We start from the raw sequence: 24,967 nt of genomic DNA, 5'->3' as shown, positions 1-24,967 counted from the left end.
ACAGACTATGCCACCTTCTTTCTTACTGCTCAGCCACCCTGGACATGATGACAGAAGCAGGAATGCTCTTATTGCTGTAGGGAGGGGGGCAGGCCACATATGGAGGAGTGGCCTAGTGGTTAGAGCACCGCTGCTGCTCCTTGTGATCTTGGGCAAGTCACTTAACCCTCCATTGCCTCAGGTACAAACTTAGGTTGTGAGCCCTCCTGGGACAGAGAAATATCCAGTGTATCTGAATGTAACTCACCATGAGCTACTACTGAAAAAGGTGACCAAAATCTAAATAAATAAATAAAATTTAATATATTCTTTCTTCCTTTCTTTTAAATAAGAGGGTATGGGGAAGTATTATTAGGCTGATATGTATTTTTTTTTTCTGATTTTGGGCTCCTTTTACTAAGGTGCACCATAGTTTGTTGTTTCCATGACTCAAATTTGAGTCAAGCAGTAGGATGTCATTAATGGCCCCTCCATACATGCAGGGGAGGTAAGGTGCGCTAACAGATTTACCGCAGGCAAATGAATAGCATGTGCTACAGCTGATTGTATACCTATGGGCTGCATGGCACTTAATGCAATATTATCTTTTTGAAATTTGTTTTCTATTTTTCGGTACAGGCTTTTATCTTATCTTACTTAGATTACTGTAAGAGCCTTTATTCATCTCTCATGGTTAGGTTATGTGCTAAGCTTCAAATTCTTCAGTACACTGCTGCTAAACATTTCATCTAAAGAAGTCTGATAGTCACACCTGCAATGACAAGTCTTCATTGGCTTCCTATACAGGCCCGGATTCGTTTTAAACTGGCCTGTATAGTATTCAAGTCGTTTGAAGGTTCCACTCTGGTTTATTCTCAGTTTCTTCTAATCTCAGGCTTTCAGAGACTCATATCTTTTAATTTTCCATCATTTTCTGGAATTCTATACAAGAGAAAAAGAGAAATCTATGTATTAGCTGTTCAATTCTGGCTCTCTCTCTACCTTATCACTTACACCTTCGACGTCTATCCTTTTCTGAAAAAAAAATTGAACTTTCCTATTCAGAAAATTCCAGTCTTTTAATCACTTTTCCGCATATTCTTTTCTTTGCTACGCTTCAAACCATTGAGTTTGGGTATTATTTAGCAGAATACAAGAGCTGTACTACAATTACACAATAATCCGTTAGTGCACCTTAGTAAAAGGACCCAGTGGTAAATTGGCACGAGCAGGGGCGGCGCGCGGCGCCCCCTTAGATATTGCGGACGCTAACGCTCAATTGATTCCCCTCCTCCTTCTCCTCCTCCTCCTCCCAATGAATTCTTTGCTCCCGCCCCCTCCCCCCCGAACACGGTGCACATTCCTAACCTCAGCCACGGTTCTAACCTTACCTTTAACCTCGGTCACTAAAACACCCAGGGTTTAGCGAGTGCCGCACCCCGGCGTGTCACGTGACTGCTGGGGGGTGGGCGGGGCTTGGTGACGCGCCTCACTGGCGGAGGGGCGGGGCCAGTTGCTGGGTGCTTCTGCTGCTCCGGCGGTGCCGCCGCTTGTGGTTGTTTGTAGCGGCTGCGGATTCTGCGGTTGCGTTTTCGGCGTCGCTCTCCTGACCTGGTCTCGCGCTGTGGATTTAACAGTGGAGAGTCTCCGGGTGGCGTTGGGCTGTGACTGCGGCAGGGATGGAGGAGGAGGAGAGCGGCTGTGGTGAGTACTTGAGAGAGAGGGTTTTGTGGGGTTTTTTTTTTCTGGCCCTCGGATGGGGATGGTGGCGCGCGGTGGTCCCCGGCACCCTCGGTCCTCCTCCTCCCGGAAGCCCTGCAGCCCGGCGGGGCCCCGGACCGAGCTGTCGGTGAGGGGCTGAGAGGGAAAGTGCGGGCTGGTGGGACTGGGCTCGCGCTGCTTTGCGGTGCCCGCGCGCGGCTGAGCTTCCTTCATAAGCGGTTAACGAAAAACGTGTGGGCTTGAGCTGGAGGAAACGGTGTCTCCCCCCCTTAGAAAAGTGATTGGAAGTCCGGGTTCACTGGTGGCGTCAGGAAACTGCAACAAGGTACACAGTGCTGTTGTACCACCGATCCTGACAGACTATGACGGCATCAGCGGTAAACTTTGGGACTGAGGGGAATTGCGCTTCTTCTAAGCTCTGATTGTAACAGCAGGTCAGGAGAAGAAGCTGTTGCAGAACTCAGCTGGACGTGAAGCAAAGTTGTTACATGGCCTCTTTTCATCGTGCGTGCATTGGTTTTAAGGCTTGGGGAAGGTCCTTCTACCTGCTGCTGTTACAAATGTAATAACGCCAGATGTTATTGTGTTGTTTTGAGAATTCCATGTAGGTATCGCACCAATGCATGTAACTGCAATGTAACCTTTGGTGATGGTGATTTAAAAATGGGGTATAGCCATAGATGTCTGATAATGAGCACACTGATTGGGAAGTTTAATTGGTGGTGTTTAACAGCAGAGTCCTTTTGAAAAGTTGGCTCGTGGGTGTGACTGTAACAAAATATGCATGCTTTTATAATTGTGTGTATAGTACATGTTTATGTATTTTTACACGTGCATGGAGTAATATTAGAAGACGAGGTAATAAAGCCATGGAAAGGTCACATTGATATTTTGAGCTAGAACTATTTCCTTCAGTTCCTACCTAGAATATTTCGAGTTACAGTAATGACATGGGGCATGGGAGGGTGCCTGGGATAATGGTAAGATAAGTAGAACTTGAAAAAAATATACCATGTTCTGAGCTATTGTGCATGTAGTATTTTATTGTTTGACTAAACTATTCCAGTGGATCAAATTTTTTTTTCCCTTGCTGGATATTACTAGTGACCCATCTAGGAACAGAGCAGTCCAATAAATGCAGATTTTCAACTGATGAACTAGATGGTTGTCTAGGTTGGCACCTCTCTATCAGTTTGACACAGACCACAAATATTTCTAAAACTGGTAGCAAATATTTTGTTGTGCCTTGTGAGATCAGCAAGCAGGACATTAGAAGTGCTGGCTGCAGGCCACTGGCAGAGGCCCTCAAGATTGCTGGCAGACTTCATCCTGACAATGGCATAAAAGGAAAGGAGGTCTGAGCTGTTATGATTGGGGGGGGAGACAGGTTGCTGAGAGAGAGCACTGCATGACTTGAGAGTGCTAAAAAGAGTATGCTGAGCGAGTGGAAGGTGGGATGGAGAAAGAGAGTGTGCTGGGCTCTGTAAAATGGGCAAATAAGTTGAACTAGGTTAGGCAGGATGCAGATGGGGGAAAAACGGCTGTGCTGTTGAGTGGAGAAAGAAGAGATGCTGGGCAGAGGAGATGGGATTCTGAGCAGAAACATAACCAGGTTTTGATGTCAGGCGGGAGCAGACCTTTTGTAAAATAGGTGTCTGTGTGGAGCAGAAGAGCTGATCTGCATAGGTGCCATTTTATTCCAAATCCATTTGGGAGAGCAGCTGCTACTGTTCCTAGCTATGCCTCTGATCCTGGACAAAGGAGTGGGGATGGGATATTGGTTAGAGTGTGAAGGAAGAGGGAGAGTGGGGTTGTGAGCTAAATTCAAATAAATGTTGGGCTGGGGCTATTGTCAGAGTGATTGCTGTGCTAAAATAGCTGTCAGTAGGTAAGGCGGAAAAAGGGAATTCAAGGTTGCAAAGATATTAAGTGCCCTTGATAAACCTTCATCAGTTCTGGCAGAGTGCCAAACCAAACAAAATAATTTATGCAATAACTGAATCTTCATGGATCTTAGACTAGGACTGAGTCCTAGTTAAAAGAGCAGGCATTCTCTTTTAGAGGCAGATGCAGCAACCAAACGTAAAAAAATCAAAATCGTTAAAGTCCCTAACGATTTTTTAAAAACGAAGAATGCACCAAAAAAAAAAGTCACACATGCTCAGATCGGTATTCAAACGTACAATGTATCAAAGAATCACAATACACATCGGTAATCGGCCCCTAAATCATGCGCAGAGCAGCCAAGCGTTTTGCTGGCTGCTCTGCGCATGCTGCAAACGTAAAAACAAAAACAAAAAAAAGCCACAACAAATACACATGGCTACCCGGTCAGCAAAATCCAAAAACAAAGGATCGGGAGGGGGCAAGGGCGCTCATCAGGAGCGTCCTGTATGGACGGCCTTGCCCCCCCCCCCCCCGCTGCTCCCCACTTTCCGCTGCTCTCCCCCCCCCCCCGAAAAAGCAAAATGCTAGCTGCCCCGGTCCCCCTCCCTTCCTGTTCCTGTGTTCTACAGAGCTAACTCCGCCTCCCGTCATTCTTCTGCCCCGTGCCCCGCCCCCGCTGCCCCCCCTGAGGTCGACTACGCCGCTCCCCCCCCTCCACCGAGACCCCCCTCCCTATTAACGACCCGAGCAGCGCCTCTCACCTCTTTCAGAAGCGCTGCACGGGCAGGAAGATCTATTGTGTTGGTTGTAGAGTCTCCATGACGTCTCTTCTTCCCTGGCCCAGGCCCCGCCTCCTTCTGACGTAGGTTACTTACGTCAGAAGGAGGCGGGGCCTGGGCCAGGGAAGAAGAGACGTCATGGAGACTCTACAACCAACACAATAGATCTTCCTGCCCGTGCAGCGCTTCTGAAAGAGGTGAGAGGCGCTGCTCGGGTCGTTAATAGGGAGGGGGGTCTCGGTGGAGGGGGGGAGCGGCGTAGTCGACCTCAGGGGGGGCAGCGGTGGCGGGGCACGGGGCGAAAGAATGACGGGAGGCGGAGTTAGCTGTGTAGAACACAGGAACAGGAAGGGAGGGGGACCGGGGCAGCTAGCATTTTGCTTTTTCGGGGGGGGGGGGGGGGAGCGGCGGAAAGTGGGGAGCAGCGGGGGGGGGGGGGCAAGGCCGTCCGTACAGGACGCTCCTGATGAGCGCCCTTGCCCCCTCCTGATCCTTTTTTATTTTTTTTATTTGATGTGTTTGCTGACGTCCTTTGGACCAATCACAGCGCTTTTAGCTCTGCTAATGCGCTGGGATTGGCTCAAAGTTTATTTTTTCACTTTACTATTTTTCCTGGCACAGAGCTGTCCTAACGAGAGGTCCAGACCTCTCGTTAGTTTTCCTGCCTTTTTCCTGCGTAAAGGCAATCGGAAAGGGTTAGTGCATGTCGTTTCAATGGGGTTTTCACACTAATTGCTCATCTCCATTCCGTTTTCGTTAGCTGCTGGCTTCCTCGGTAAAAGCCCTTTGATGCATGCAACGGATCAAATTTTCCTCGTTGGAGGGTCATTAAAGGCTCATTTAGCTTTAGTGCATCTGCCTCTTAGTGAGGTGCTACAATCTTTTGCAGACCTGAAAGCAAGAGGATTAGATGTAAAGCAGAACAACAACTTAATTTGCATGCCAACAATCTGATATGGAATGCTTTCCTGATCCACCGAGATATAACTTATTGTAACCATCGGGAACAAACTACACAGTGCTGTCAACAGTTTCTAGATGTAAAGTTCTTTTCATTCAAAATCACTTTACAGTGTTCAAATACATTTCCTGACTTTGCCATCTCTGACGTGGAACGTAGCTGCAGCAATTATTTACTTATGATATTAACCACTTTTATGAAGAGATTCACCCAGGGTGATATACAGCAAGTACTGTTTAACATAAAACTTAAAATTTTAACAGCATAACAATAATAAAAATTGCCAAATATAAGCATGAATACAACAAGGTAAATTTGAGAGCAACAAATTTTGAGTGAGTGTGATTTAGAAGCTGTATTGAGGTATATCTGAAAAAAGCGTGAGATACATTCAAAACAAATGCAAGTTACATTCAGGTACAGAAAGTATTTCTCTGTCCCTAGAGAGCTTACGGTCTCTGGGCTCTTTTTACAAAGCAGTGCTACCAATTAGTGGCGTGCTGAATCAGGGGCGTAGCCAGACCCCACTGTGGCAGGGGGCCAGAGCCCATGGTTGGGGGCACATTTTGAGTGCTGCCTCGCCCCCTCCCCCCACTGCCTCACCTTGTCCTCTCACAAACAAATACTTCTGCTTGTGGGGGTCCCCAACCCCCGCCAGCCGAAGCCTTCTTCAGCCTTCTTCAGTGGTCTCTGGCGCAGCCGCGTTCGCTGCCTGCCCCTTGCTCTTCCTGTGCACACTACGCCAGCCAAACCGGGGGCCTGGATGAAATTTGCAGGGGGGGGGGCCCAGGCCCCTGTGGCTCCCCCCGTAGCTAGGCCCCTGCAGCTGAATGTGAAAAAAAACCCCCATTCAGCTCTTTTGCACTTCTTCCCATTCTGCGCATGCTAATTGATAGTGCCACTTTGTAAATGGAGCTCCAAGTTTGTACATGAAGCGGTGGATGGTTAAGTGACTTTCTGAAGGAGCAGCAGCAGGGTTTTTAACTGGGCTTCCCAGGTTGACTTGTGCTCTAACCACTAGGCCACTCCTCTACTCCCCCCCCCCCCCCCTCCACTCTCTCTAGTCTTATGGGACGTGCCCTGGATTCTCTAACATGTAAGCAGATTGGATCTTGGTTAATGTCTGTCTGGAAGGCAGTACTAGCCATCTTGCTGCATTGTCAGTGCTTGACTTGAGCCTGTCTAATTGAAAGGCTTAATTTCCCCTATACTTTAAAATATTTAATCACTGTGGAATGCAAAAATTAAATATATATATATATATATATATATATTTTTTTTTTTCTTTGTTCTTCTGTCTACCAATTAGCATTGTAGAGTAAGGTTACATTTTATCATCCAAGAAGCTGAACCTGACTGTTAAAGGGCATGCATAGCAATCAGTATCTGTGAAGCATCTTAAACCCAACTCTTTTCCTCCTGTACCAAACAGAAAGACAGTGAAAATAACTAAAATGGGCTTGAAATATGTGTAATTATAATGTGGTGATAGGTTTCTGGTCTTCTGTAAGGTTTTAATTAGGATAGCAACAAACAAACGGTTCTTTTGAGCTAATGTGGCTTTTCATGATGACTACTATTGATCTTATCCTGTATGCTTGTTTATATGTTTTTGGACACCCACAATAAAAACATTTAAGAAAGATAAAAATGTTTAAATCTTTCCTTTTGTTCTGTTTATGCAGCTAAATAATTATAAGAGGACAATGATCTAGGCAAGCATATTAGCATGAAAGACAAATACTAGTATAATAGGATAAAAAGAAAACCATGAATTATGCCAATGGATCTAATATCTGAAAATGTAACAAAATGAGTAGATATCTACGTACATATTGCATTTCAGAACAAGATGCAAAAATAATGCAAGCAGCAAAGAGGATCCAGTTGACGGGTTCAGAATAGTCCAACTTCCTAACTAATAACATTATTTCCTTAGCATCTCTAAAGAATTAGTCCATACTTGTGGGTTGTGCCCATCTATCAGCAGGTGGAGAGAGAGAGCAAATTAGAACTTTGCCACATAAGGCTACTGTGCACTGGGGTTCCATTCAGTATTTGAATAGACAAGCAGTAAGAAGTGAATGGAAAGAAGAACTCATACAGCTAACAAATTTTTATAAACTTTGAAGATCAAACATCACTAACCTTGTGCCTAAGAAACAAGAAAATAAAAAAAATAACCCAACAAAACAGAAGGAGAAGGGTGGTATCTGGACTGATTCTTTGGGACTAAAGGAAAGAAAATTATCAGGAAAGAACTAATTTTTCCATTGAAGGTGAAAGAATGGTGTGGTGTTTTTTTTTTGTTCACCATCAGACTTTTGACAACTCTCTCAAGAAGAGGAAGGTGGGCAAGGGTTTCTTCTTGTAAACAACACACCTTACCTCTTCCAAAAGAAATTATAGCAGGCTATGGCTGCTCTGAAGATGGCTGGAATTATGTTTTCTGACTATCATAATGTTTTTCTCTTTCCATCCTAAAAGGCCCTGGCTCAGAGTAGCATGCAAAGTTTAGCAGTGTTTTAAATAAACTCTCTAATGTGTGTTATACTGAAAATCTGTAAAATAAGATCAAGAAAAAATTCCATGGGCCCTTTTACTAAATTGTGGTAAGCACTAATGCGTGCTTACCGTGGGGCGTGCTCAGGTGTCCCACAGTAATTTTTACATGTGTGCATGCTTCCCACGCCCTAAAAAATAAACTTAATTTTTTAGCAGTGAGGTGGGTCAGGGGGTGGAGAGTAGGTGTGTTCTATGCTAATTGAGTAGCGTAGCTACATTGCCGCATGTTAACCAATTAGCGTGTGAGCCCTTACCACCTACAAAATAGGTATAGTTAAGTGCTCACACACTAGTGAGAAAACTAGCTCGTGGCCATTAATGCTGGAACTAGAAAAACGACCATTTTACCTACATGGTAAAAATGGCTTTGGTGTGTGGGAATGACAGACATAAGCATACGCTAAGGCCACTTTTTACTGCAGCTTAGTAAAAGGGCCCGTAAGATTGCTAAACTTTTCCTAGAATAGATATGTGTACCTCTTGGGATTTATTTTCATTAATATGTGCTTAAATATGTCAGCTGAAATGGAATGAGTATGCTCCGTTGCAGCCGGGAGTAAGGCTGGTCAGGTTAACATAAGTTGGGGGTGAACTGGTGGACACTCTTCTCGTCCCCCCGTCCCCCCTTCTCTTCTATTTTTTTTTGTTTTCTTTGTTTGTTGATCACATTATATTGAGATGACTGGATGAATACTGGGAGGAGAGGAGAGGTGGGATAGTAAGAATATGAAGGGATAATAAGAGACAAGTGAATCGATTGGAAATTTAAGATGCTTGCAATGAACCATTGAATGATCTACGTAAAGGCTGACTTAGGGAAGGGAGTTTTATGGGATAGAAGGCATATGGACAGTCAGGGATACGGATACGTTGATAGAGAATGGGTGGGAGGGAAGGGAGGGGGAGGTGGGGATAGGGAGGGGTTAATATGTAGAATGGTCTACTGAACCCTCATGGTATAATATGCGTATTGATGACGTCTATTAAAAAACAATGTAAAGCATATTGATGGGGACACTTTGATCTGGTGGGATTCATAGACACAACAGTTGTCGCTAGTTGGCACAATTTGGGGGGTGGGGCAGGGCCATACTGTTAAAAGATTGATGAAGGTCTGTTTCATTTTGGTATTACTAACTGTATGTTCAAATATTGAAATTCTGACATATTTAGCTTCAACATTTTTTATTGATGAAGGTTCTAGTCCTCCAGTGGCTATAGTTTTGTATTATTCCAGAAACGCCGAGTGTGGTTGGGGCGGGGAGAGTCAAGAAAAGTAATGTTTTAATTGATGTATCAGAGAGCTCTGGCTTATCCTAGACCCCTTTTTTTCCTCTTGAAGCTGTTCGTTAGCAGAATGTTTTTTTTTTTTCAAATGGATAACAAGTTAAAGAACAGTACTTCTAGTTCTACAGAGATGTGTTTTGCAGTGCTTTGCTATTCTTATGTTTCAATATTTTTATTAAGAACATAATACAAAGACAGTAAACCATATAAGTGTAGACTTAACATTGCGGCAATAACCTCTCATGTAACAGGGTTAAAGATAGTGCAAAACAGCTATCAGCTTTATGATTTAGTAACTTTTCTCCCCCCTATTCCCCTTTACCCCCCGTCCCCCCCTTCTCAAGTTGGTATGCTTTACTAACTTCATAATGATATTAGCCTATATCATCTAAAATCTTCCCTGTAACAAAAGTTAACCATGATACATATTGAAACTCAGTTAACATATACAATAAGAGATCCTGATAAACAGGGCCAAAACTAGTCTTTAATCTTCCTAACCTAAATCTCTTCTTCCTTATCTCCCCAAACTTCCCCCCTCCCCTCCCCGTGCATTGCTTACAGGCAAATTCTCTTTACTGGTTCCAGGGAAGTCTATTCAAGATATGACTTCTCGCCTTAGGTGATATAGTGTTTATGTATGCCCCCCATATTGCTAGGAACCTCCGCTGCCTTCCCGGCGACAGTCCTGCCCCTCTAGATTCCCATGTCAGCAATTCCTGAAGTCGATTCCTCCAGTGCCAAAAGGAGGGTGGGCAATCATTAGTCCAATGAAGTAGGATGCATTTTTTCCCCAAGATGCAGGCCTTGCTAAGAAACAATTTCTCCCCCTTTGTGGTTCCCATCCAGGTGCTTTGCTATTCTTATGTGCAGTTTGTGTAGCAACTTTGCAGTGTTACCCCTTTTCCAGTTTCCCCTTTATACTGCAGACTACCCTGATCACCCCTAGGCCTCCAAGGATTGTAGCAGTACCCAAACAGAGGTCGTTCGTCTTTGTCCAACCTATTCACCATCTTCTTTCCCATAGACTGGTATTGGTTTCAAGAAAATAGAAGACGGTTTCTCCCAAACAAGCTGCCAGTAGTGTGTGGGCTACCACATCATACCTTGCATCTCTTTCCTTTAAATATTTCTTTTCTCAGAGGGCTCTTGTCCAGAGCTATTTGGTGTGTATAATTCAAAACAGGCAAATTTGAGTCCAATCTAGTTTCTAGTTGTATAAATTGGGAATGTATTTGGAAATAAATTTCATGCTAATATGCCTCCGTTACACAATATGGGCAAGGAAGAGATAATGGTCCTAATCTCTAAATTCCTGAGCTGCCCATGTAGGCACATATCTGGATACATTTGTCCCACATTTCTTCTCATGCCAGAGGGATGAGATTTGAGCTGATATGAGATATTTGGCTCTGTTCCACACAGATTTACTCCTATGGATAATTGTTTGCAGTTGTCAAGTACGGGAATACATACGCTTTATATTCCAGTGGGTGTCATGTTAAGCCTTATTTGATAGGTGTTTCTTTTGTTTTCCTCTTAATTCCACCCCCCCTTTAAATCCTTTATTTATTTTTTTAATTACATTTTCTTTGGCTTTCCCAGAATTTTGCTTTATTACCTAAATGATAACAACTCATGTTGGTGTTACAACCTTGTTTGGTATTTTGTCTAACTGTTAAAGAAACATTAGATTTTTTTTTTTAGATGTTTTACTAGGAACAATTTCTTCAAAATATCTCCTCTTGGGTTAACACTATTGAATTCTAGGTCTGTGATTTTAATTTTTCGTACTAGTCTTTTTGATTAATGTGCCTTGGATAGGCTCCAGAAAGGATAAGCAATACCTACATAAGGATTTAGTAAAGCAAGACTGGACAAAGGTGGTATCACAGCAGGCCATGTGTTATTATGAGATAATATATTTTGCCAAATACTGTACAGACAGATTTGACATTACTCTAGTTAAGAAGGTGGTAAAATGAGTGTATGTATTTTGTTGGGATTTGAACCTCTGACGGTTAAATTTTGCTTTCTTTCTTTTTATTTGCAAGTTCACTTTACAGATTCAAATAAAAGTTAGTGGGTCAGTTTAAGCAATCTTAATTAAGAAAAAAGGAAACTAAATTCAAAATAATCATGAAGTCCACTTCTCATAACGAGGGGGAGCTGTCACAATACATAATTCAAAAATTGCCTTAATTAAATATATCATCATGCCCAAATTACCTACTTTTTCCCTAATCTAGGTCGGAGAAAAAAGGAAAAAAAAGTAACACCTCCAAATGCTATGGGCCTACACAGAAGTAATTGTTCCCATGATATTTAACCGTACAGTACAGGGTAACCCCTAAAAGAAACATTTGAGGATTTAGTTGGAGAAAAGCCTTCCTCCTTGTTTGAGTAGCTTTGACTATGTTGGGGAATAAAGTTCTCTTTGCTTACAAAGAACAATCCTACACCATCTAAGAAAAACCTGTGGGACCTGGCACCGTGAATAAGCACGTGTGTGACTGCTTCAGGCTTAACTCAGTTTCTTCTACTTTTTGTGGCTCTTATCTACTTTGAGTTACTCGAGGAAAGCAAAATCTTGGTCTGCACAAGTAGTTAAGCCTGTGGTCCAGGGACCTACAGACACATTTGATCCTTAGCTTGACTTTTGGTAGTCACAGGAGGGGAGGTCAAGAGCACTCCCCAGTTGGGCAAGGCATTTCACTGAGCACGTCTGATGTCATGATGGGAAAATAACTCTGGAAAAATGGTACTGGCTTATGATTCAAGCACAGGTGAGACCTGGTAGCTGCAAAAGAGGAGGAGCGTACTGGGATGGAAGCCTTGACAGCTCAAGTTTAAAAATGTTGTTCTTAGAAATGTTGTCTGTGTATGTTGAAAAGGTGAGAATGTGTTACTTTGATGTTCTACAATTTCTGTCCTCCTTACCTTTGACACTTTGGCCCTCTTTCCAAGATGGTTATATGTGTTACAAACCTTTCCCATGTATGTGATCAATAGAGATGTGAGGACATTTATAAAATAATTGAAGTTTCTGTGAAATAACAACAAAACTAGACACTCATTGGAGCAATTGTATCTGCCTTTAGGGCAGGGGGTGTCTAGCCCTATCTGATCCTGGTATGTGGCATGTATTATACATCATCTGGTGGATTGGGTTAATGGTACCACTTTTTTTTTAAACCCCGTTGGCATTGGAACAGCAGCTGGTGGATCCCACTCGTTTACTCTGTTTTCTTCATTCGAGTGCACCTACATGGATTGTGGGCACAAAATCTCATCCTCTATTATAATCCATGAGACAAGCTTGGAAATGGATGTGTAAGCAATTGCAGCTTTCTCCTCCTACTACCATTCTACTCCCTTTGTGGGAGAATAGGGATTTGGACCTGGATTTCTCCAAATCGTATCTGAAACAATGGAATGCAAGGGGCTTGATTTATGTCTGTGATGTGGTGACTGAGGAAGGTACAGTAAAATCTTCGCAGAGCTCCAACAAGGGGGCTATTTGTAGTCCACAGACTGGTTGCAATGTACTCAAGTTCAGCATTATGTATCCACACTGGATGCATTGTACTTGTTAGTGGAAACTTTAATGCTTAAATGTACAAAGAAAAAACGACTTTCTTTCAAATTAGTTTGAGGAGCCCTGCCCCTAAGTGGGAGTATGAGCAGTTAGCTTTATCGTGGAATGCGGAGCTGCAGTCTGAGGAGCAAATTACTAGGGAAGGCCTACAGTTGTTGATGAGCCATCTTAAACGACTCACCAGGTCTGTCTTGTCTGTATGTTTACAAGTTCAGCAATACAAATTCCTTTTAGTACATAAGCACCACCATACTGGGAAAAGACCAAGGGTCCATCAAGCCCAGCATCCTGTTTCCGACAGCGGCCAATCCAGGCTTCAAGAACCTGGCAACCCCCCCCCCCCCCCAATTGACTTTTCCCTCAGGAATCTGTCCAAAACCCCTTTAAATTCCTTAAGGCCAGCTGCTGTCACTACATTCTCCAGCAATGAGTTCCAAAGTCTAACTACACGCTGAGTAAAGAAAAACTTTCTCCTATTTGTTTTAAATCTACCATATTCTAGCTTCATCTTGTGTCCCCTGGTTTTGTTGTTGTTTGAAAGTATAAACAAACGCTTCACATCTGTCCGCTCTAATCCGCTCATTATCTTGTAGACTTCTATCATATCACCCCTCAGCCACCTTTTCTCCAAGCTGAAGAGCCCTAACCTTCTCAGCCTTTCCTCATAGGGAAATCGTTCCATTCCCTTTATCATTTTCGTCGCCCTTCTCTGCACCTTCTCTAATTCCTTTATATCTTGTTTGAGATGCGGCAACCAGAATTGGACACAATACTCGAGGTGCGGTGGCACCATGGAGCGATACAACGGCATTATAACATCCTCGTGTGTGTTTTCCATCCCTTTTCAGACTCTACTTTTCACCACATCGTGCCTGTTTGGCTAAAATAGTTGATTCAGCTGCTTGCCTTAAATGTAGGGATATTCCCGCAACTTTGGTACATATGTTCTGGTCTTGTGAGCAAATTTGTTCCTTTTGGGGGAACATTCTGGCGTATGTTTGCCCCATTATTGATAAACGCATCCCGCTGTGAGCTGATATATTATTTTCTAATTCTGTTTCTGTGAGATTGCCCAAGGTACCCAATCTACTGTTGCATAAGGCATTTTTTTGTTGCCCTTAGATGTCTTTTGTTTCATTGGCGACAACAAGACCCACCTTCCATGACTTTCTGGAGGAATGAACTATTTTACCTGTTGAAACTGGAAAGGTTGGATGCCAAGATTTGGTCTCCTAAAATTTCAACAAACATGGTCTTGGTTTTGGGATTCTACCACACCGAACCCAGAGTTCTTTATTTAATCTGTGACTTAAGCATATTTTCAGAGGGGGTAGGTGGACTTGTTATATGTGCACTAGCTATCTAGTCCTCTGGGTCATCGTGAAGTAATAACACGGTTGACCCAGGTTGGGATGGTATTTGTACTTGTGCAGATATGGTGGCAATTTTTAGTTTGGGTGGGGGGGGGGGGGGTATGGGTTCTCTTCAAAATGTTGGTCACTTTTCCTGTATTGTCAGCTGTGCATATTCCTTTGTTGATTAAAAAAGAAAAGTTGTTCTTTGCTCAGAACTCAGATTTTTTGAGTGTTCTTGTGACCAGTCTCTATATATTAGGTGAACTTTCAGTTCATCATCCGCGTTTATGTAGCGAGTGTTAGGACTTGTGTTTGAGTCTGTCTTATGATCTTTGTTACCAGCACCCTTTAATGAATTATGTACAGAATTCATAATGTTAATGAGCTCCTATTCCCTTCCAGGATCCTGCTGTTTGTCTAATCAGAACTTTTCTTGTCTAAGGGGCCTTGCTAACATTCATTAGTATAACCATTTCTGAAGCATGAATGCCTCTTCTGTAACACAAAGAAAAGGTGTTCGCTAATACTGCAGACCTCTGACCTGTCTGCAGATTGTTTGCTGACTACTGAGGAACTGTAGCCCAAGGAGCAACAGATCAACACTGAAGCTTCTGTGATTTGATTCTGAAGCCTATAAACTCCTCCACCCCCCCCCCCCCCCATTACAAATAACACATAGTAACATACATAACATAGTAGGTGACAGCAGAAAAAGACCTGTATGGTCCATCCAGTCTGCCCAACAAGATAAACTCATATGCGCTACTTTATATGTATACCTGACCTTGATTTGTAACACAATAGCCAGGTGATGATAATAGAATGGATGTCAGCTTTTATTAAAACAATATGCAAAATTTATATTAAAAAAATACACAAATGTTAGCGATACCCCAAATTATGTCATCCAAAACTTAATGGCTCCAGGCAACGGAAATGCCAAGGCTGAGCCATCTCAAAGAGTGAGATTTACCACACCAAGAAGTGAGAATGAAGGCTAAAGAGTTAGAATTTTCTGATGGTACATCGAGGGTATAAATTTAGAATGATTTAAGTGTAGTACTGCTTTGTAAATGAATTAAGGCACCATTAAATGATACTGGCTTTTCTTTGGAGCCTCTGAAAGAATAGAAAGTGGGGAGCAGTTTGGGTACATTTTTTTCTTAGCTGAAAATTGTCTTCCACCCATAGAAGCCAGCTCTGTGGGTGCTGCGGGTGTTTGAGCACACCCAATATTTGAGTAGACTCATTGACTGTGTCCAGAAAGGGGTAATTTCCTTATGGCTTAGCACCACCAATCGTTTTGAATTGTTGGCTTCTGTGATTCCACCCAGTAGTTAAAAGTATGTATATCTATTTCAGAGCACATGTACTTGCAGGACAGGGAAAAGGGACAGCAGTAGGCAGGAAGGTGTGCTCAGATTTTTTTTTTTCTTACTGGTTGGACCACTTGCTTTACTTCTCTAAGGTTTGCCTCTTGTGAAAGCAGTGATCAAGATCGGTACTGAAGCTCTAATTTTATTTATTTTAGCTTTATTTAGATTTTGCTTGCACCTTTTTCAGTAGGTGAGTTACATTCAGGTACACTGGATATTTCTCTGTCCCTAGAGGGGTCACAATCTAATTTTGTACCTGAGGCAATGGAGGGTTAAGTGACTTGCCTAAGATCACAAGGAGCAGCAGTGGGATTTGAACTGGCCACCTCTGGATGTCAAGACTGGTGTTCTAACCACTAGGCTACTCCTCCACTCCACATGAAATCTAGTAATACAGTGGGTTATGCTTCTGAGCCTCAGTTTCTGAGACCCTTCTGCATGAAGTGGAACTGGTGGAGGAGGAATAATGAGTGAGGGCTCAAATGAGTGTGATCTCTACAACATATCTCTACTCATATCACCCCTCTCCTCAGGTCACTTCACTGGCTTCCGATCAGATACCGCATTCAATTCAAGCTTCTCCTTCTTACCTACAAATGCACTCAGTCTGCTGCCCCTCACTATCTTTCTACCCTCATCTCCCCTTACGTTCCCGCCCGTAACCTCCGTTTACAGGATAAATCCCTCCTCTCAATACCCTTCTCCACCACCGCCAACTCCAGGCTCCGCTCATTCTGCCTCGCCTCACCCTATGCTTGGAACAACCTTCCTGAGCCCTTACGCCAAGCCCCCTCCCTGCCCGTCTTCAAGTCTTTGCTTAAAGCCCACCTCTTCAATGCTGCGTTCGGCACCTAACCCTTACCGTTCAGTGAGTCCAGACTGCCCCAATTTGACTGCCCCTATCGGTCCGACCGTTCACTTGTCTATTAGATTGTAAGCTCTTTGAGCAGGGACTGTCTCTCTTTGTTAAATTGTACAGCGCTACGTAACCCTAGTAGCGCTCTAGAAATGTTAAGTAGTAGTAGTACAACATAATCACTTGCTGGGCCTACCTTTTTATAACTCACCTCAGTCCAGGCCAGTGGTCCCAAGTCATGTATATGGAAGTATGTATAAATCAAAATGCTTACCCAAGTGCACAATAGTTTGCCAGCCCTGCCCTCTGCATGGCACCTCCCATCACAGTCCAGTTATTTGGTAGGAGGAAGTTCTTTGCCATTACAAAATGGTGTGTTTAATTGATTTGTCTGTACACTGAGTTCCTCATGGCTCAGTTACTTGTCCAGCTGCGTCTATAGTACATCCAACCAAACATATCACTGAGAGGCTGATGCAGAAAGCAACCGTGAGCTTAGCCGCAGGGTAACTGAGGGTTGAATTCGGTTGTACACGCTGAGGAATGCAGAGAGGACTTGTGCACGGGTGTTAACTTGTGCGGAAGACACAGCCGCAAGTTGTATGAAAATGTATGCAGATGAGGTAATTTATGCATTCCGTGGTATGCAGAAAAGTGCTGGTTTTGTCTTGTTATGCAAGCAGAAGGAAGCCCTGGCAAGTTTTAAAGGGAGATGGTAAGTAAGAAATGTATTTTCACTTTGTTTTGTTTGAACAAGCGCACATTGGTTCCTGTTTTTCTGTGCCTAAATATGAGCCTCTTAAAAAATTGTAAATAGAAAACAATTTGTGCAAGTCTTATATTTAGGCACAGAAAAAGAAGCACTGATTGTGCTGACGCTTTAGATTTTGGTTTGAACATGCCCACAAGAAGCCGCGTTTACTGTGAAACCTTATGCATGCATCCGGCATACCTTCCCCCCCCCTCCCCACATTTGCTGGTCATAAAATTTTCATGTAATTTGCTTCCTGCGTGCTGCAATATTACACTCATGGTAGAATCCGCATGCTCAGATATCCGCATGTGGCTCTACTGTGAGCTTTTCTGCATCTCTCCCTGAATGTTTCACAATTTGACCTATGCATGCTACACTGGTCTGACTATAGCGGGTCTGCACCAGCTCCAATTGATTCAGAATGCTGCAGCAAGACTAATAGAAGGTTAAAAGCGATGTGACCACATCACACCAGTTTTGCAAAAACTTCACTGGCTACCAGTACAACACAGGGCCAAATTTAAAACTCTGATCTTCAAGGTCTTTAAAGGAAATGGCCCAGAATAATTGAACAGGATCTCCCTCTACACTCCTCCAAGGTCACTAAGGTCCTCCCAAGCAGTGTCCCTAATCACACCCTCTCCAAAGGACATCTCATGATGTGATACTCACAAGCAAGCCTTCTCCAGAGTAGCCCTCACACTCTGGAATGCACTCCCCGAAAGGCTTCGCTTAACACTAGAATATCTCTACTTCAGGAAGTAGATGAACGTTTGGCTCTTCAACTAGGCCTTTCATGGAAGAAGTAACTAACTTGCTAATCTTACACGCATAAAAGAAATGACACCGGCTGCACATATTGTAGCAGGTCATGTTTATCCACTTCTACCCTAGCTAAGAAGATAATATTCAAGCACTTTTCTGATGGCATGCTATAGGCGCAGTAGCATTTTTAACACACGTTAATGGTTGACGTGCATTAAACGGTAATGCACCCATAGGAATGTATTGGTGCATTAGCGTTTAATGAGCCTTAACTTTAAAGGTGTGTTAAAAACGCTAACGAGCCTTTGTAAACATACCCCCTTATTTGCAAATTTATTTAAATTAATACCTTATTTTCTTACTCCTGTTTACTCTATCTATCTATATGTTCCATCTTTGCTTACATCCTATACTGTCTATTAGAATGATTTATTGTGTATTGTGTTGACATTGTAAGTAGTATACTATACCATATTTTGTATTGATTGAATATTTTTACTGCTGTAGTTGTTTATTGCTTATGTTTGACTTATTCTTGCTGTACACCACTTTGAGTGAATTCCTTAAAAAGGCGGTAAATAAATCCTAATAATAAGTGGGGTCAGGATAAGAGGGTAGTCTTTTGGCTGTGGTTGAAAGAAGCTGGCCAGTAACTGTATTCTTTGTAACCCTGCACAAGTCCCTCAGTTCACAGCAGGCCTTCCAACTTGGCTCCCTTCTTCAGGAAATCTTCACCTTCTGAAGAAAGTCAAGCCAGGAGGCAAAGAAGGGGGGGAGGGGGAGGAGACAAGGAAGTTGCCTCTGCCACTCCAATTCCACCTACTGTGCAGTGGGGCACAAGGCTCAGCATAAGAACCGCAAACAAGGGCAGATAGAATCTAGAACATTTTATTTTTGTTTGAAATAAATGGATTAAAATAAAAATAAGAATGCCACAGGATGCTAGATAGTAAGAGGATACTGCTTTGGCTTCACATATGCTCATAGCCTTGTTTGGTTTTACTACTAATGATTATATAGTGCCATAAGTTGTACTCTGCGCTCTTCATTACAGGGGCCATTGACTAATACCATTTTGGCTTATCTGCTGCAGGATGCATTTTTGCGTGACTGACTCCCCTGTATGTTTTAATAATGTCTTGTGAATAATTTAATAAGAGAACCTGGAAGTTGCTTAAAATATATACAGTCTTGAGACTGAGACAGAAGTGGTAAAATTATTTAACAGGAAGGGCATCCAGTCTATGAATGTAATATATAGCAAAAGAGCCAATGCCTTAGAGAATATTGTCATTTCTGGATCACTTTATGTTTGGATATGGACCTGATTTTATTATGTAATCAAATATTTATGCTGGCATGGTTTAAATGACCCCTTGAATTAAGCGATTTGAGTACTACTGTTGTTCAAACATCTCTGGTGCTTCTAATGCCATGCAAGCATAGAGGCTTTAAAAAAAAAAAAATTGCGGTCCCTTGTGCATTGTTGAGTTTGTTTTAAGAAGGAAGTGGCCTGACCTACTTGGTTGAAATGAAATGGAAGAATTCTTGTTTTTGTTTTCAGAGAACATCTGGGGCACATTTTATTACATTACATTTTAAGGATTCTTTGAAACCACAAGATGATACTATGCAGTTCAATGAAATAGTTATTGCCGGAAATTCATGAATTACTGGTATTTCCTCACAGACGCACTAAAGCAGTACTGCTTTTCTGTGTTTCTAAAGTTGGTGGTGCATTATCTGGATAGCTTTTGTGTAGTTTTTAAACTTTGTGGCTTGCATAATATATTCCTATAAAAAAAATGATGTACTCAAACGTTTAATGCAAAGACATTTCAGATTCAATAAGATGTTTTGATGATCCTGAGATTTACATTAGCATATTTTTTAAAAATATGACTTTGAGCACTTGGCCATATTGATTACTATTAACATAGTAGGTGACAAAAGAGGGCTTATTTTATGGCTGACCACACAGCATGGATATATATCCTGTTGTGGGTCTTGCATGGAGTGTGACCGCTTTTAAGATATGAAATGTTAAGTTCTAGCAGAAATGAAAGCAATCATGCAGCCAGGCAGGCTGGAATGATAGAATTCCCTAGCAGCTGGGTCAAGTTTTGCAAGCTGCAAGTACAGTTATAGCAAAATCCTAGCAAAACCATAGGTTCATGTAACTAACCAGGTTCTAAGTGGTGCAGGAGCCCTGGGAAGCTTGGATATTCAGCCACAGCCTTGCAAGTTGTGGTAGTTATTTCTTTTCATATCTAAAAGGGAAATTTTGGGGTGTGAACGAAGAAGTATCTTAAATGCTTCTCTGCTCAAGATGACAGAATATGAATAAGGAAAATGATGAGCTGTACTGGATAAGGAGAAATATTGTCTACTTTGTCACTCATTCTAATACTACCAATACTTGTCATTAAACCATATAGGCCAAGGCTGGGCAACCACAGTTCTCAAGGCCACAACCCAACTGAGTTTTCAAGATTTCCACAGTGAATATGTACGAGATTAATTTGCATACAATAGAAGTAGTATGTGCAAATCAGTCTCATACATATTCATTGTGAAAATCTTGAAAACCTGACTGGGTTGCGGCCTTCGAGGATTGTGGTTGCCCATCACTGTGCTAAGCTGTGCTTCTACTAACTTTTCACTTTTTACAACTAAAGATCCACTGTACTTCTCATCCTCCTTATGAGATGATCGAAAACCCTGCGCTTTTCCAAACAGCGATGTAAAAATAGCACAGGGCTTCACCGCTCCTGTGATCAGAGATAATAGCATGCAAATTTATGTGCGCTATTATCTCTGATCATATGGTAAAGTATGGGAGGATTGTGGATGCATTCAGGCACAGTCCTCCCGCAATTGTTTGACAGGTCTGCTGTCAAAAGCCCAGACCTGTCAAACATGGGGGCTAGAGGTCCATGGGACCACCAGACCCCCAAACATAATTGCCCTGGTGGCCTAGTATCTCCACCTCGAGCCAGCGACACGGGGGCTGGATCCAGCAGTCCCCCTTCCCCCCCCCCCTCCGACATAAGTTCAGTGGGGCTGGAGATACGGTGGGTCTCGCACCCCCCCCCCCCCAGTAAAGTCCTGGTAGCCTGGTGGGCCACAAATCAAAGCCCCCTGACCTGGTAGTCTAGTGGCCCTCTTCCCTGCCCCTCATACCTTTGTTGGAGGAGGGAGATATACTCCCTTCTCTTCCAGCAGTGCCACCTTGAAAATGGCAGCACTGGGTGAGGCTTCACACCATATTACTCCCTTCTCTTTCAGCAGCACTGCCTCGAGGATGGCAGCACCCAACCCTGCCCAGTGCATTACACCATATAAGGTAAAAGGCTGTCTCTCTCTTTTTTTTTTTTTTTTTTTTCCTGAAAAGAAATGGCTGCATGGCCATTTTGAGGGGAGCACTGGGGGTGTTAGTTCAGGAATGGTGAGCAGTATACCTGTGTTTTGGCTTACCGCTTCTTAGTATGTATTGGTTTTATTTTGATTGTATATATGTTATTCTCCGAGGACAAGCAGGCTGCTTGTTCTCACTGATGGGTGACGTCCACGGCAGCCCCTCCAATCGGAAACTTCACTAGCAAAGTCCTTTGCTAGCCCTCGCGCGCCCGCGCGCACCGCGCATGCGCGGCCGTCTTCCCGCCCGAAACCGGCTCGAGCCGGCCAGTCTTCTTTTGTCCGCACTCGGTACGGTCGTGTTTTCGCCGTGTCGAGCCCCGGGAAGTCGACCTCGGCGCGTCCAATTTATTTGAGCGTGTTTTTTTCCTTCGGGAAAGTTTTCTCTTAGTCGGGAAGTGCTCCGGAAACCCCCCGCCGGGTTTCGTGTAAATCCTCCCCGTACTTCCAGCTTTTTGCCCCGGTAAGTTTTCTTTCGTCGTCGGGGTAGGCCTCTTTTTGGCCTCGGTCGAGATTTTTCTCCCTCTAAATTTTGGTGCTTCAAATTTCGCCATTTCGGCTTTTGATTTCGCCGGCGTGATTTTTCCGCCCATGACATCGAAGCCTTCCAGCGGCTTCAAGAAGTGCACCCAGTGCGCCCGGGTTATCTCGCTCACTGATCGACACTCGTCGTGTCTTCAGTGTCTGGGGGCCGAGCACCGCCCTCAGAACTGCAGTCTGTGTTCCCTGCTTCAAAGGCGGACTCAGGTAGCGAGACTAGCCCAGTGGAACGTGTTGTTCTCGGGCTCTTCGTCGGCATCGGCACCGGGATCTTCGAGTGCATCGACGTCGTCAGCGTCCAGACCATCTTCCTCGGCCGCCCCTGCATCGAGTGCATCGAGGCATCGGGCCTCTGCATCGGCGCCGAGACATCGGATAGCTGCATCGACGTCGGTGGTACCAGGACCTCGTCTGCTGATGTCGTCGGACGGTGGTGCATCGGGTGGAGTGCAGGTGAGGGCTGTCCATTCCCCTGCTGGTGGCGGTGAGCCCTCGGGTGGGTCTCCGCCTACCCTGAGGGCTCCTGCGGTACAGCCCCCCCGAGATCGACCTTCTTCAGTCTCGGCCCCGAGGAAGCGACGGATGGATTCGACGTCCTCCTCGTCGGTGCCGGGGAGCTCCGGTGACATGCTTCGGAAGAAATCGAAGAAGCATCGACACCGGTCTCCTCCCCGTGTCGGCACCGAGAGCTCTGGGTCGCCGAGGGATTCGGCACCCGCAGGCATCGGCACCGAGAGGACCGCTCACCCTCTGTTCAAGAGGTGTCGATGCGCTCCGCTCTGGACAGCCCGGAACAGCCTCCACGCCCGGAACAGGTACTGACGTCGACGCCTGCATCGACCTCTCAGCCTTTCTCTGCAGCCACTCTAAACGAGAGCCTCCGGGCCGTTCTCCCAGAGATTCTGGGAGAGCTGTTGCGCCCTACCCCTCCGGTACCGGCGGTGCTTGCGCCTCCGGTACCGTCGAGCGTGGCGCCGGCTGGCCCATCGCCCAGGTTGAGGTCCCCGACGTCGGTACCGCGTGCGGTGCCTACCGCGGCCACCTCCCAGGACGGCTCCCCGACCACGTCGGCGGAGGGAGCTTCGCCGATGCGGGCAAGGGAGTCTACCTCTCGACGCCCCCATCGTGGACGGGTTCCACGGAGTCGAGCAGGGCGAGGTTGCAGACACAGGTCCGGGAACTCGTGTCTGACACCGAGGGTGAGGCCTCGTGGGAGGAAGAGGAAGATCCCAGATATTTCTCTGACGAGGAGTCTGAGGGTCTTCCGTCTGATCCCACTCCCTCTCCTGAGAGACAGCTTTCTCCTCCCGAGAGTCTGTCTTTTCGCTTCCTTTGTCCGGGAGATGTCTACGGCCATCCCCTTCCCGGTGGTTGTGGAGGACGAGCCCAGGGCTGAAATGTTTGAGCTCCTGGACTATCCTTCTCCACCTAGGAAGCGTCCACTGTTCCCTTGCACCATGTCCTGAAGAAGACATTGCTTGCGAACTGGACCAAGCCATTAACTAATCCCCACATTCCAAGAAGATCGAGTCCCAGTACCGGATCCATGGGGACCCAGAGCTGATGCGCACTCAGTTGCCTCATGACTCTGGAGTTGTGGATTTGGCCCTAAAGAAGGCTAAGAGTTCTAGGGAACATGCTTCGGCGCCCCCGGGCAAGGACGCTAGAACCTTAGACTCCTTTGGGAGGAAGGCCTACCATTCCTCTATGCTCGTGTCCAAGATCCAGTCCTACCAGCTCTACACGAGCATACACATGCGGAACAATGTGCGGCAGTTGGCGGGCTTGGTTGATGCTCTTCCCCCTGAGCAAGCCAAGCCTTTTCAGGAGGTGGTCAGGCAGCTGAAGGCGTGCAGAAAATTCCTGGCCAGAGGAGTTTATGACACTTTTGATGTTGCGTCCAGGGCCGCTGCTCAAGGTGTGGTGATGCGCAGGCTCTCATGGCTGCGTGCCGCCGACCTGGAGAATAGAATCCAGCAGCGGATTGCGGACTCGCCTTGCCGTGTGGATAACATTTTTGGCGAAAAAGTCGAACAGGTGGTAGAGTCTCTCCACCAGCGGGACACCGCATTCGTCAAGTTCGCCCGCCGGCAGCCTTCAGCTTCTACCTCTACAGGTAGACGATTTTTCGGGGGAAGGAAGACTGTTCCCTATACTTCTGGCAAGCGTAGGTACAATCCTCCTTCCCGACAGCCTGCGGCCCAGGCTAAGCCCCAGCGCGCTCGCTCTCGTCAGCAGCGTGCGACTCAGCAAGGCCCCGCGGCTCCCCAGCAAAAGCAAGGGGCGAGCTTTTGACTGGCTCCAGCAGAGCATAGCCGACATCCAAGTGTCAGTGCCGGGCGACCTGCCTGTCGGAGGGAGGTTGAAAGCTTTTCACCAAAGGTGGCCTCTCATAACCTCCGATCAGTGGGTTCTCCAAATAGTCCGGCAAGGATACACCCTCAATTTGGAAAACGATTGGCTATGCTCTCTGGACTTGAAGGATGCCTACACACACATCCCGATACTGCCAGCTCACAGACAGTATCTGCGATTTCAGCTGGGCACACGCCACTTCCAGTACTGTGTGCTACCCTTTGGGCTCGCCTCCGCGCCCAGGGTGTTCACAAAGTGCCTAGCTGTGGTAGCAGCGGCGCTTCGCAGGCTGGGGGTGCACGTGTTCCCATATCTCGACGATTGGCTGGTGAAGAACACATCCGAGGCAGGAGCCCTGCAGTCCATGCAGATGACTATTCGCCTCCTGGAGCTACTGGGGTTTGTGATAAATTACCCAAAGTCCCATCTTCTCCCAGTGCAGAAACTCGAATTCATCGGAGCCCTGCTGGATTCTCGGACGGCTCGCGCCTATCTCCCAGAGGCGAGGGCCAACAACTTGTTGTCCCTCGTCTCGCGGGTGCGAGCGTCCCAGCAGATCACAGCTCGGCAGATGTTGAGATTGTTGGGCCACATGGCCTCCACAGTTCATGTGACTCCCATGGCCCGCCTTCACATGAGATCTGCTCAATGGACCCTAGCCTCCCAGTGGTATCAGGCCGCTGGGGGACTAGAGGACGTGATCCACCTGTCCACGAGTTTTCTCGAATCCCTGTATTGGTGGACGATTTGCTCCAATTTGACTCTGGGACG

The 24,967-nt window shown here is 45.2% G+C and overlaps 1 protein-coding gene across 1 annotated transcript in view; it reads left to right on the top strand.

The window, feature by feature from the left end:
• Positions 1–1,499: 1,499 nt before the first annotated feature.
• Positions 1,500–24,967, top strand: part of CYTH3 (cytohesin 3) — a 122,154-nt gene continuing 98,686 nt past the window's right edge. The window contains exon 1 of the mRNA XM_030211826.1: positions 1,500–1,683. Within this exon, the coding sequence (XP_030067686.1) occupies positions 1,659–1,683 (25 nt within the window). The 5' untranslated portion in view covers positions 1,500–1,658. The remainder of the gene's footprint in view (positions 1,684–24,967) is intronic.

The sequence above is a fragment of the Microcaecilia unicolor genome, chromosome 8 (genome assembly GCF_901765095.1).
Source record: "Microcaecilia unicolor chromosome 8, aMicUni1.1, whole genome shotgun sequence".
NCBI classification, from domain to species: domain Eukaryota; kingdom Metazoa; phylum Chordata; class Amphibia; order Gymnophiona; family Siphonopidae; genus Microcaecilia; species Microcaecilia unicolor.
Note: the sequence above shows the minus strand (reverse complement) of the source record. Positions and strands in the feature narration are given on the sequence as shown.